This window comes from Kryptolebias marmoratus, linkage group LG12, assembly GCF_001649575.2.
Source record: "Kryptolebias marmoratus isolate JLee-2015 linkage group LG12, ASM164957v2, whole genome shotgun sequence".
NCBI lineage: Eukaryota > Metazoa > Chordata > Actinopteri > Cyprinodontiformes > Rivulidae > Kryptolebias > Kryptolebias marmoratus.
In genome coordinates, this window is record NC_051441.1 from 1,129,913 (window position 1) to 1,141,714 (window position 11,802).

Here is an 11,802-nt window from a genome sequence, read left to right on the forward strand (position 1 = left end):
CCATCCATCCATCCATCCATCCATCCACCCATCATTCCATCCATCCATCCACTATTCCAACCAACCATCCATCTAGCGAGATCAGGTTAAAGGTCAAACAAGTGTAAAAATTCAGCCACTTTCCAAACTTTTGGAAATTTCGGCCATGACTGGCAGCCATTACAGAAGATATTTAGGAGCCATTGGTGCAAAGATAGAATTTGATAATTATAGTTAAAAATACGTTGGTGATGTTAGGATCTCTGGTGCTGACAGCTCAGACTGGTCTTTGCATTGTTGAAAGATTTGTATTTTTCTGGTGTCTCTGAATCAATATTTAAATGTTGTTGAGGTCTGGTTTCTGTTTTTTTGTTTGTTTTCATGAAGAACTTCTGATAGGAAAACATACAGGGGTTAGACAATGAAACTGAAACACCTGGAACATACCTTTCAGATAGCGTCCACAGTTATACTGTTGGATGTGGTTCATCCTTCTTGGTGGTATGCTGACATTACCCTGGATACATCACAAAGACCTGCTGTCTTGGTCACAGATGCACCAACAATTTGTCCTCTTTTGAACTCTGGTATGTCACCCATAATGTTGTTTGCATTGCAATATTTGGAGCCAAACTGAGCTCTTACCCTGCTAATTGAACCTTCACACTCTGCTCTTACTGGTGCAGTTAATGAAGATCGGCCACCAGGCTGGTCCAGTTTAGCCATGAAACCTCCCACACTAACATGACAGGTGTTTCAGTTTCATTGTCTAACCCCTGTAGTTGGTTGTTCTGTTTTAAAAACATTATTTTTATTTTTCTGTTCCATTGTTGTCCAGAACCTGTAGACTAACGATGTTCAATCCACGCTGTAGATGATCAATCCAGAGGGCAAAATGGCAGCTATGTTGTTCACAGCACTGCCAACCTTCTGTATTTTGAGGAATGGGCCTCAGTTTGAGCCGATGGCTTTTAGTTATTTCTAAGAATTAAACTGAACCAAACACAGCAGTTTTAGGAACCATTTTGTCAAAGATGCGAAGGCTTTTTTCACATGAAAAGCATTTAAGTTTGCAGCGTTCAAACCTCCTCTGTTATCAGCGTCTTTCAGGAAAGGTGTCATAGCACTGTGACGTGCTGATCCTCTTTAAGGCAGCTGTCTGGATTTAGGTAGTGATAACCATAATCTCATTTGGCAGCGAGGCAGAGAAACTCCTCTGAAGGCTCTGCAGAAGTTTAACCTCAAACACAGCGAAGGAGGAAAACGAGCCAAAGGTTTCTAACGTTCTGAGCAGGATGGGGAACACGAAGAGCAGCGCTCTGTCGAAGGAGCTCCTGGAGGACCTGAAATCCAACACCAAGTACACCGAAGCCGAGCTCTGCACATGGTACCAGTCCTTCCTGAAGGAGTGTCCCGGAGGGAAGATCAGCAAGGAGCAGTTTGAGGGCATCTACGCCAGCTTCTTCCCGGGTGCCGACCCCACGGCGTATGCTCGCCACGTTTTCAGGAGTTTCGACACCAACGCAGACGGCACCTTGGACTTTAAGGAGTACATTGTTGCGCTGCACCTCACCTCCGGAGGGAAGACTCTGCAGAAGCTGGAGTGGGCCTTCGCCTTGTACGACGTGGACGGCAACGGGACCATCAGCAAAAACGAAATCCAAGAGATTGTTAGGGTACCTATGATTTATTTCAACATGTGCTTACATTTATAAGAAGCACGCATTTCTTTTTCCTGTGGTAGATAATATCTTTTAGACTTTATCTCAACATTGCCTTCAAAGTAATTTAAATCAAACTGATAAGTTCTTATTATTGTTTTGTTTTAACGGTGTGTACTTATCAAAAAAATCTTATCTAAGAAAATTCCAGTTGCATTTGCAGTTCGTTTGCTAATTGTGTTCTTTTTTATCATTAAGTTTGTGCATAAAAAGCAACTTTATTTGTCAATAAATATGAAAAGTGTTTCTGTCTCTGCAGTCAATATTCAACATGATCCCCGTCGAGGACCAGAAGAAGCTTCCCGAAGACGAAGACACGCCGGAGAAGAGGGCCGAAAAGATCTGGGCGTTTTTCGGAAAGAAGGAAAACGGTAAAAAATCGACCTCTCTGCAGCAGCTTCAACAATCAAACACACAAAAACGACGCATTTCTGTGTTCCTTTCAGATAAAATCACAGAAGGAGAGTTCATTCAGGGCGTGATGGACAACAAGGACATCCTGCGCTTGATACAGTACGACGAACCACAGAAAATCAAAGACAAGCTGAAAGAGAAGAAGCAATAATGCAGGAGAGTCGTATTAAGACTGTTTTTTTGTTGTTGTTTACGTTTAACTGAATGTGAGTTTTGTTCTGAGGAATGTCTCACTTTGAATTTTGTACCCAGGAAGCAGCAAAATCTTTGTGTCTAATAAAATAACTGTATCTTAACCGAGCTAGATGGACGTGAGGACAGAATCCGTCCAAACTTTCTGTCTCCTGACCCACTCACGCAGCAGCCGAACGGCAGCCGAATGGCAGCCGAATCACTCTCTCCTTTTTGGCAGCAGCTTGTTTTTTCACACTTGTTTTCATTCATTAGGTTAATTGAGAAGAAGTCAGGACAGGAGCTCCTTATGAAGAGAATTAGGCTCAGGTTAACAATCCGCCTGTATCAGCTGATCCGATTAGGAGCTGAAGGTCAGCTGAGACAAACGGTCTCAGTCCTCGAGTGTCCACTCAGGACAATAAGGACAGTCCGCTGCTTTAACAGGCTCCATTAGTTCTGTTTATTTAATTATATCAAACCGACGCAGTTTTGTCTTTAATTTAAACTCTTTAAACTGATAAAATATACTAGTGGAAATATTAAATGCCTTCAGTTTGGACAACAAATAATAAATAACAATATAAACAAAGATAATAAAATAAAACTCTTCTCTGCTTTATTTTTACTTTGAGGTTTTTTTATTTAGTTTGTTTAAAACTGTTAATCCACAAAACCGACATCAGAAGTCCTATTGGAGTTTTTATTTTAGTAAACTTTTTATAAAGTGTTTTTTTAGGCTCCGCCCCCTCCCTCTCTGCTGTGCTTCAGCTGCAGCAAACATGAAGCTTCATTTTAACTGGAATAATGGATTTATGTTTAGATCAGAGCAAAGAAGAGGAGCTTCATGTCTTTCCTAGTGTTTGTGGATATTTCTCTATACTGAAGGAGCATTACTGCCCCCTGCTGTCAGTCAGTGGAATTACACAGGAAGTTGTTTTTTTTTTTACACATTAATGTGTAAAAATGTGACATGTGATGCTGTTACAGGTGAGGTTTTGTTATGAGATTTATCAAAAATAATTTTAATTTAACCTTTGATATTAGGCTAAAAATAACCTCAAATAAACGTGATAAATTACAGCTTTATTCATTTTTTGTTTTTATTCACTGAAATAATGTAAGAATTAAACACATCCAACCATCATCCAACCAGCCATCCAACATCCATCATCCATCCAACCATCCAACATCCATCCAACCATCCAACATCCATCATCCAACCAACCATCCATCCATCCATCCATCCATCCATCCATCCATCCATCCATCCATCATCCAACATCCATCATCCAACCAACCATCCATCCATCATCCATCCATCCATCCATCATCCAACATCCATCATCCAACCAACCATCCATCATCCATCCATCATCCATCCATCTATCCATCATCCATCCATCCATCCAACATCCATCCATCCGTCCGTCTGTCCATCCATCCAACATCCAACCATCTATCCAAAAAAAACTTTTTTGTCCATCATCATTCAAACAATTTATTCATCTATCTACAAACCAATCCATACACCATCTGTCCATCCATCATCCACTCTTCATCCATCCACAGCCCTTTTAAAAGGCTTTTAAAACAACTTTCTGTTGTAAAGTATTAGATGCATTCCAGTCGTGGAGGACATATAAATTTAATTTGTTGGACTTTTTGTTCTTTCCAAAAGGATTTTGTAACAGATGCAACATTTCTGAAAGCCCGGCCTCCCAGTAGCGTTACGTAATGACACACTGCTCTGTTTAATTTTCAAAGAGGAGATTTATTTTGTACACTGCATTGCTCAGTTCACGATCTGGACAGAGGTCACGTATGATCAAACATTCTTAAAACATTGGATTTGATGTAAACGTTCAGCACACAGGGGCAGTAAACTCAAACGTTACGTCATCAGGAACAGAACGACGGGGCACGACACCGACACACATCGATGGAACAACACACACGCTATCTAAACCCTGCACACGGAGCCGTGAAAGGAACCCTAAACAAATCAGCATTATGGGGTTTTTATGAGACTGGTGCACATTTGTCTGCAGGCACAAAACAAGGAAATCCAAATAAACCTTGAAGGAACAGACCACAGGAAAATGTAAAGACGACAGACAAACACACACATGTAAACACAGACACATGCAGTTTTTTTATTCTTTTAGAGCTGGTTTTTGCTGCACCGGATCAACAGAATCTAAAAAACAGAGTCCAGTAGTCCTTTAGTCAACACATTTTGGTTAATCTTACTTTCTTCTGCATGTTGACCCTTTTTATTGAACACCACCGTAAAAAGATTCCCTGCACGTTTACCGAAAACAGAACGAACAACATTGTACAAACACTTGTCAGCCCGCGGCTCGGTAAAACATTTGACGGCAAAATACATCTAGCCAGTATGTACAAATGTACACTGATGCAGAGAATATATCATGGACATTCCAGATATATAAACCGTTAGGCACTAAAAGGTGTTTCAGTGTAACTTGGACCACCTTTTTTCCTCCAGACTGATCCGAAACGGACCCTGGCCTAAATCTGACCCGCCACGCGTTGGGACTCGTGGCGCGAATAATCGACTCCAAATCACTGAGCGTGTTTTGGATAACTGAGGTTTCTGGATTTTAACGCTGTACACTTTTTTTCTTTGTGATATAGTCTTTGAGTAAGTTGCTAAATTAATTACAGGGTACATGTCAACGTGTGCAAATTCAACCAACTACACGAAAACAACCGTCATGTTTCCACAAACTGTGCAGCTCTCCGGTAAAAGCAAGATGTTCGAAGCATGCATTTCCACCAAAATGAACCAGCAAAGAAATATGAAAATATATTCATTGTTACATCTCAGTGTGCTTCAGCATCTGTATCTAAAATAAGGTAATATCAATAATCAAACATTAATTTTCTGTTTTGTTTGATTAGCTCAACATGGAAAGCTAAAGTAAAGAATTTAAAATACACTGAATTTATTTATTTTTTTATCATTTACAACAGTAAACAGCAGAGTACGTTAAATGGCATTCAATAAGCTCGTGTTGGTTATGATAGGGGTAGAATTTAGAAGGAACATGCTGGTACTTGGATCCATTTGGAGTTTTCTGGACTTCTCTGGACCTTCTGGTTGTGGTTCCAGTCAGAGAGGATGAGCACACCTCACAGGTCTGAACATGCACCCTCCATGGAAAGTTCTGTGGACGGACGGTGATACAGATGCCGGGTCAGGACCGTCTATATGTCCATGTCTACAGGCCGGACCTCGCTGGTTTTGTTCTCCTTCACCCACAGCTCCCTGTCTTTGGCTGGATCCACGCTCTGCAGCAGCTGGTCCACCGGCTCCACCGTCTGCAAACAACAGCAACAAAACCTCCGTGAGCTGCAGCATTAAGACATTATTCAGGTCAAAGTTGCAGCATTTAGACATTATTCAGATCAAAACTGCAGCATTTAGACATTATTCAGGTCAAAACCTGCAAATCAAGAGGAAAAATTACTGTTTGTCCGTTTCTGTCAAGCTGTTCGACTCACATCTGCTCCAAAAACAGAACAAACAGGTGGCTCAGTGTGTTAAAATGTAAAAATATAAAACGTCCCCACAGACAGCAAGAATGTTAATTTCTCAGCAAGTGGTAAAAGTCCTGTTGGAGCTCTAAATATCAGGACAGGCAGAGAGAGGTGAACCCAATGCACAGAGTCATTATGAAGTGAGGAAAAAAATTAAATTTATTAAAAAAAAAAACAAAAAAACAAAAGGCTGACGGGGCAGTGAAACAAAACAGAGAGAAGAGAAAAGAGACACTGAAACAGCCAGGAAGTGCAGAACGTGAGCAGGTTTTAAAGCTGAGGGTCATTAGGGGAAGTGGGCGCAGGTGAGTGATTACAACAAGCAACAGGTGAAGATGGGCGTGGCAGGAAGACAAGTGCTGACTGAGGACAAGTGAATGATGACATGAACAGGCAACAAACAGTTAAACAACAAAGACAAGAAACCAGAAACAAAACCTGACACTAAATCCAGCCCCTATAGGAAGAACAAGAATAAAAACATTAACAGCAGCAAAGACACTAAAAGAACATAAAAAAGTTGAAGATAAAGCTGCAAAAAGCAACTACAGAGAGGCATGAAAATGATTCAGAAGATGCAAATCCTTAAAGCAACAGCAGAACTGACTGGAAGAGGATCCAAACGAGTGAAAGCAGGTGCAGAAAACTCACACTCTGGTTGAACATGTCCGTCTCGTGCCGCAGAGTCGTGTACTGACGCAGATGCTGCTGAATCCACTCGACCCGCTCCACCTCCAGTTTCTCCAGCTCCTGCAGAGGACAGGACATGAATCTTATTTAATCGTGTTTGGGACTTCATGACGTTACAGTGAGTCTGAGCTTCATAAATCTCCCTCACCATGCTGGTTGTGACCATCTCCTCGAACCACTTGCACTGGGTCTGGTTGTAGAGATCCACGCAGCGCATCAGGTCGTCTCCTGGAGAAGATGGAAATATAACAGCTTCAACCAGAATCATTGTTGTCTACACTCTCTGATTTATTATTATTATCATTAGAAGCTCTGCTTCCTGATGTTTATTTATGTAAAACCTATAATGGCCACCAGGGGGCGCGCAGGCACCTGCAGCTGATTTATTTACAGATGAATCTTTTAATTAAACATGGAACTGGTTCATAATAAAAGTGTAAGTAGATACAAGAACATTAGGTGTTTTATTCAAAGCAACAGTTTAAATATATCTCTGTTCTTTGTACAAAGTGGCATCTTTTGTGACCTACATTTAAAAGAAAATAAAACTGATTGTTTTAAGGCCATGATGACAGATTTTTTTGCAGTAAAATTGATCTATTTTTTTATTTGCTGGGAAAAAGTAATAATTAACCTGTGATAAAGTTTTCAAACAAGTCAGAATAAATAGATAAATGTAAAAAACATGTTGAATGCTTTTATTTTGTTAGATTTCCACAGATATTTGCTTCTATCAACCTTTCTTTATAAACACAGTTTTATGAAATAATAATAAAACTGTTTTTAAAGATGAAAAATAATGATTTTTTTCTGCTGGATTAAGATCATTTAGCTGTTTATGTCAATAAACACAGACCAAGGAGAAACATCACTGAGATTTATGTAAATTTAATCAGTCCTGGTAAATAAATCCTGCCAGACGACGCCGACGTTGTTTAATTGTTCATTATTGATTAGTCCTCTGGGCTGCGACTAACACACTGATCCCTGCAGAGTTTGTCCTCTGAGGAGCAGCGAACGAGTCCTTTCTGATTAAACACAACCTTTGTCAGGTGAGATTTTATCTTTAATCATCTCACGTTTATTAAACAAAATCATAAAAAACACAAAAACGTGTGTGAGGTGATAGAAAGTGCAGACAGAGTTTTGATTTAGTTTCGACCTCTGACCTGCTTGTGTGGATTTCCGTCGCGCCTTCTTAATGTCCTCCTCTGTCTTGTTGCTGAGTTTGATCTCCAGCTGCTGCGTCTTCACCTCCAGGTCCTTCTGCCGGTCCGCCAGGGCTTTCCGGGCCTGCAGACACACATCAACAGAACCGAGGAGTCAGGAATCGTTCCACAGAGGAGAGATCCTTCAGCGTCCAGTGATCTCTGAGGTCTCCCAGTGATTTCTCTTCTTCTTCAGGGAAAACTGAAATCTGGTTCAAACCAGATTCCCAGAGGTCTCAGGAAGTACGAACAGATTTGTTGGTTCCTTTAAAGAGACGATTGTTCTTTGCATTCTAGTCATGTTTCAGACTGTTTGACCTTAATTAGCATCACAGGAGCCTTGGAGCTTCTCGTCGGACGGTCAGCCAGTTTAAAAGGAACAAACAGCCTCTGGGTGGTTTGGGTTGGTTGTGTTCACGTCTCTGAACACGGAGCAGAGAGAGTAAAGGTGAGAGGAGCTCAGAGAGAGCTCCAAGCAGCTTCATGTTCCTCTGGCCACAGCTGACAGATTATTAAAAAGCAGAAGGTTTAAGGGACTGCAGCTAACCTCCCAGGATGTGGATCAGATGGATCATCCAAAACCATCCAAGCTGAACTCCAGGGTTGACGCCACCTTCAGACCCGGAGAACCAGGAAGGAATTCACCAAACTGCCTGAAAACAAGAATCAAAGTTTCTGGAACTGATGAGAAATGTTTGTTATTCTTATTAATGTGGAAGGAGACCAACAGATGTATCCACATCTGGAGGTACCAGTGGGTTTCAGCCAAGTTGAGTCCTGGTTCCAGACCTTCTCTCTGTTGTCTCCAGCTGCAGGCAGATGTAGAAACACCTCCTTCATCTTCCAGCCTCGGTTCTTTCCTCAGCTCTGTCGTGTCTCTTCTTCTGTGGTTCTGCAGATTGGGGTTTATCTTCAGGAGATGTTTGTTGTTTGACTGAGATCACGTGGGTCTTCTGGTCTCTCAGAGATCTGGTCCTTCATTGGTCTGAAAGCAGCTCCTGAGATCTGCTCTCAGAAACTGTTTCACCCTTTAATCTTTGCTTAAATCCATTTCATTGGTTGTTTCTTCTCCAAGGCCATGGTGTGAAGAGTACGAAGGCAGCCCGAACTTCGTTTTTAAGCAGTGAGTTTTTCTTTGACACATCTCGCTGCCGCCCACCACAACATGCCAGGGAAAGAAGAGTGACGTGAGAGGACAGAGGCGGCGTCCATTCATGAGCTGATTCAGCAGGTGGGAGGCAAAGACAGGATGATGGAGCGGGCGTGGGAGCTGCTGAGGCTGTTATCATTGTGTCATCCCTCCCATGTAAACAAACACCGGCTTATTTAAACCCGGTCGGAAGGAGAGCCGAACCTTTTCCACGCTGGCGAAGCGGCTGGCCAGCTGCTTCCTGAGGTCGGCGATGTGGTGGTCGTACTTCTTCAGGTCCTTCTTGAAGTTGTCGCACCTGAAGGTCAGCAGCGGTTTCTCCACCTCCGAGTGAAGCTGCAGAGACAAACGAGACGAGAAACAGTTTTACTTTCTGCTTCACGTCAAACCATTCATCAGAGGTTCTTCCATCTGCAGCGAAACGGAACGAATCTTTCCTCACAAACAGGATGACTTTAAAACTGACATTTCTGGGTTTGCTAAGGTCAGTTGGCTGTAGCGGCCATCTTGAATTGGGTTAACTCCTAAAGTCAGTCAGTTAAAGATGAAACGAAGCTCCTTAAATTATAACTCGTCATATTTATGGGCTCGTTGTCGAGGCAAATGAGACTTTAAACCCTAAAAACAACGAGTCACTCCTTCAGGTTGGCGTTAAAACACAAAAACATCAAACCAGAACCAAAACGTCTCGTTCTCAAGCTTCCAGCGTCACTTTTGGAGGATCTTTGTTTTCATTTCAACCAGCTAACATAAAGTTTTAACATCAGAAACACGTATTTGCCTGAATATTTTAATAATTTCTGTGAAACGTTGGCTAAACGTGAAACGATGAAGTTCTTTCTTTAAAATCGAACAAACTGATGAGCCACCTCTGCTTCTGTTTTCTGCACATTTGAAGTTTTTTTGCACGACTTTTATCGTTTTGGAGTTGAGCAGTCTTGATTCTCATGTTTTCAGTTTGGATTGTATTTTTTTATCCTGCCTTTAATTGATTAATTAATTAATTCTGAAATCAGTCCATCTGAGAATGTGGAGCTAATTTGTTTTTTGTTATTTTTGCTTTCAGGCCTGCGTGTTGTTGTGCATCATCTGAAGCATCATTATAAAAGGGAATAATCTCGATATGAGTCTTTTTTATATTTTGCTCCAAACAGCAGAATGAAGGAGTGTTTCCTCATTTCTTTGTGGTTCAATAAACTCCAACATGGCCGTCAGCCGTGCGGGGAGCTTATCTCGATGTCTGAGCTGAAATGGAGCTTATTAAAACCTCGGAGCAAAGCGAGCTCCTGCAGCCTCGATAAAGCCTCCTCGTAATAACATGACGCCGGCGGAGGCTCGTCAGAACACGCAGCTAATTAATCAGACATCAGACCTCTGAGGTTTGCTTCAGTCAAGTGGAGGAGGTCGAAGGAAACAACACCTGAGGACCTTAAATTCCTTAAATGTCCTTAAAATAAATGCGCCAGCTGTTAGTTTACCTACAGAATCAGCCGAAGTCTTTTTAGTTTACCTGCACAGCCTGATGTGGGTCAACGTGACTCAAGCTCAAGCCCGGTGCTTTGTTTACGTTGAATGCGTACCCACATTTCAGAACTGCATGTCTATAAAACTCCTGGAGGAAAATCTTTCCCTGTTTGATTTTATACTCCGCAAAGAGGAGCTTTATGATCTGTGTTGCTTTTGTAGCTTTAATAACTTTGACCAGTTCTGTTAAAAGAGGCGGGAATAAAAATAATAATAATAGTAATAAAACCTTGTTGGAGAACTTGAGGTGAACTTCAGCTTCATCGTGGAGGCTCTTCTTCAGCTGAGTCCAGGCTTCTCCGAGAGTCCTGGGGAAAAAACAAAACATAAATCTGAGATAAAATCTTGAAATAAGTCAGGTTATTTCTGCAGGACCAGCTGCAGAAACGAGCAGTTTGATTTTATTATACAGAAAAGACGTCAGTAAAACATGAAATGAAATTATCTAAGGAAGAAGTTTGTTTTATTTTCAGTGCAGACAGCATCTTAATAAAACCTCATCAGACACAAAACTTTTTAAATTTAGCTTTAAAATGAATCCCAACCTGAAAAAATGATAAAAATCTGCAAACAAAGCTAAATATTTCATCAATAAAACTAATATTCCTCAAATGAACGCTCAATATCTGTAAAACTGATGTGGGTTGACTGTGGCGGCCATCTTGAATTGGATTGACTCCGTCAGTGATTGTGAAAGTTTTCATTCCACTCCTTCACGAGATATTTTGCTAACAGGACAAAAACAGACACTTACACAGTTCATATTTGCCTGGTTGTTCTGTTAGCAAAATATCTCTCTTTAATGAATCTTTCAGCAAAGAGTCGCTGGATGTTTGTCTACGACTCGTTAACTTCAGGAGCTAACATCAGCCAAAACACAAAGGGTTAAAAATCCGTCCGTGGCAGAAAGTTATCACTGGGTGTTCGTCTACAAGTTGGAGTCAACCCAATTCAAGATGGCAGCCACAGCTAATTGACATTAACAGAGAGGCCGCTGCTGTTTTCGGAGCTCGCCGCACTCACCCCTCCTCCTGCGCCGCCAGGGGACTCAGAGACAGCTTGGACAGGTTCTTGGCGTACTCCTCCTCGATCTTTATCCTTAAACAGACACGAGAAAAAATCTGAAAATGTTCCAGGGATGCTTCGTGTTCGTCCTGAGGGATGTTCTGCCACGGCGGCCATGTTTGTGCCCTTTAACTTCCTGTCCTCCGGCTGCCTCACATCCACACCTGAATAAATCTGCCACCTGAAGGTCTTTGACTTCCTGTTCAGACTCTCGCCGGCAACTCGGCGAAAAGGTCAGCCGCGACTGCAAATCTGCTCCTTGTGAGTTCACAGGTTGGTCTTCATCACAGGTTGGTCTTCATCACAGGCTGGT

At 41.7% G+C, this 11,802-nt stretch overlaps 2 protein-coding genes across 2 annotated transcripts in view; one reads left to right on the forward strand and one right to left on the reverse strand.

The window, feature by feature from the left end:
- The first annotated feature begins 1,156 nt into the window (after positions 1 to 1,156).
- On the forward strand, positions 1,157 to 2,415 carry rcvrna (recoverin a). The gene is made up of 3 exons (XM_017428492.3): positions 1,157 to 1,655; positions 1,960 to 2,071; positions 2,147 to 2,415. The coding sequence occupies exons 1-3, from the start codon at positions 1,275 to 1,277 to the stop codon at positions 2,263 to 2,265; spliced, it is 612 nt and encodes a 203-aa protein (XP_017283981.1). The 5' UTR covers positions 1,157 to 1,274; the 3' UTR covers positions 2,266 to 2,415.
- A 2,673-nt stretch (positions 2,416 to 5,088) lies between these two features.
- The window catches only part of gas7a (growth arrest-specific 7a), a 19,607-nt gene continuing 12,893 nt past the window's right edge, over positions 5,089 to 11,802 (reverse strand). The window contains exons 4-10 of the mRNA XM_017428562.3: positions 11,448 to 11,522; positions 10,654 to 10,732; positions 9,105 to 9,236; positions 7,712 to 7,835; positions 6,691 to 6,770; positions 6,504 to 6,602; positions 5,089 to 5,633 (exon numbers count right to left, since the gene is read on the reverse strand). Coding sequence (XP_017284051.1) covers positions 5,520 to 5,633; positions 6,504 to 6,602; positions 6,691 to 6,770; positions 7,712 to 7,835; positions 9,105 to 9,236; positions 10,654 to 10,732; positions 11,448 to 11,522 — 703 coding nt within the window. The 3' untranslated portion in view covers positions 5,089 to 5,519. The remainder of the gene's footprint in view (positions 5,634 to 6,503; positions 6,603 to 6,690; positions 6,771 to 7,711; positions 7,836 to 9,104; positions 9,237 to 10,653; positions 10,733 to 11,447; positions 11,523 to 11,802) is intronic.

Excerpts from the sequence above, each read along its gene's own strand:
- rcvrna (XM_017428492.3), top strand. The coding sequence starts at position 1,275 with ATGGGGAACACGAAGAGCAGCGCTCTGTCGAAGGAGCTCCTGGAGGAC. Across the intron at positions 1,656-1,959 it reads AAATCCAAGAGATTGTTAGG|TCAATATTCAACATGATCCC; the intron begins GTACCTATGATT and ends CTGTCTCTGCAG. Across the intron at positions 2,072-2,146 it reads TTTCGGAAAGAAGGAAAACG|ATAAAATCACAGAAGGAGAG; the intron begins GTAAAAAATCGA and ends TGTTCCTTTCAG.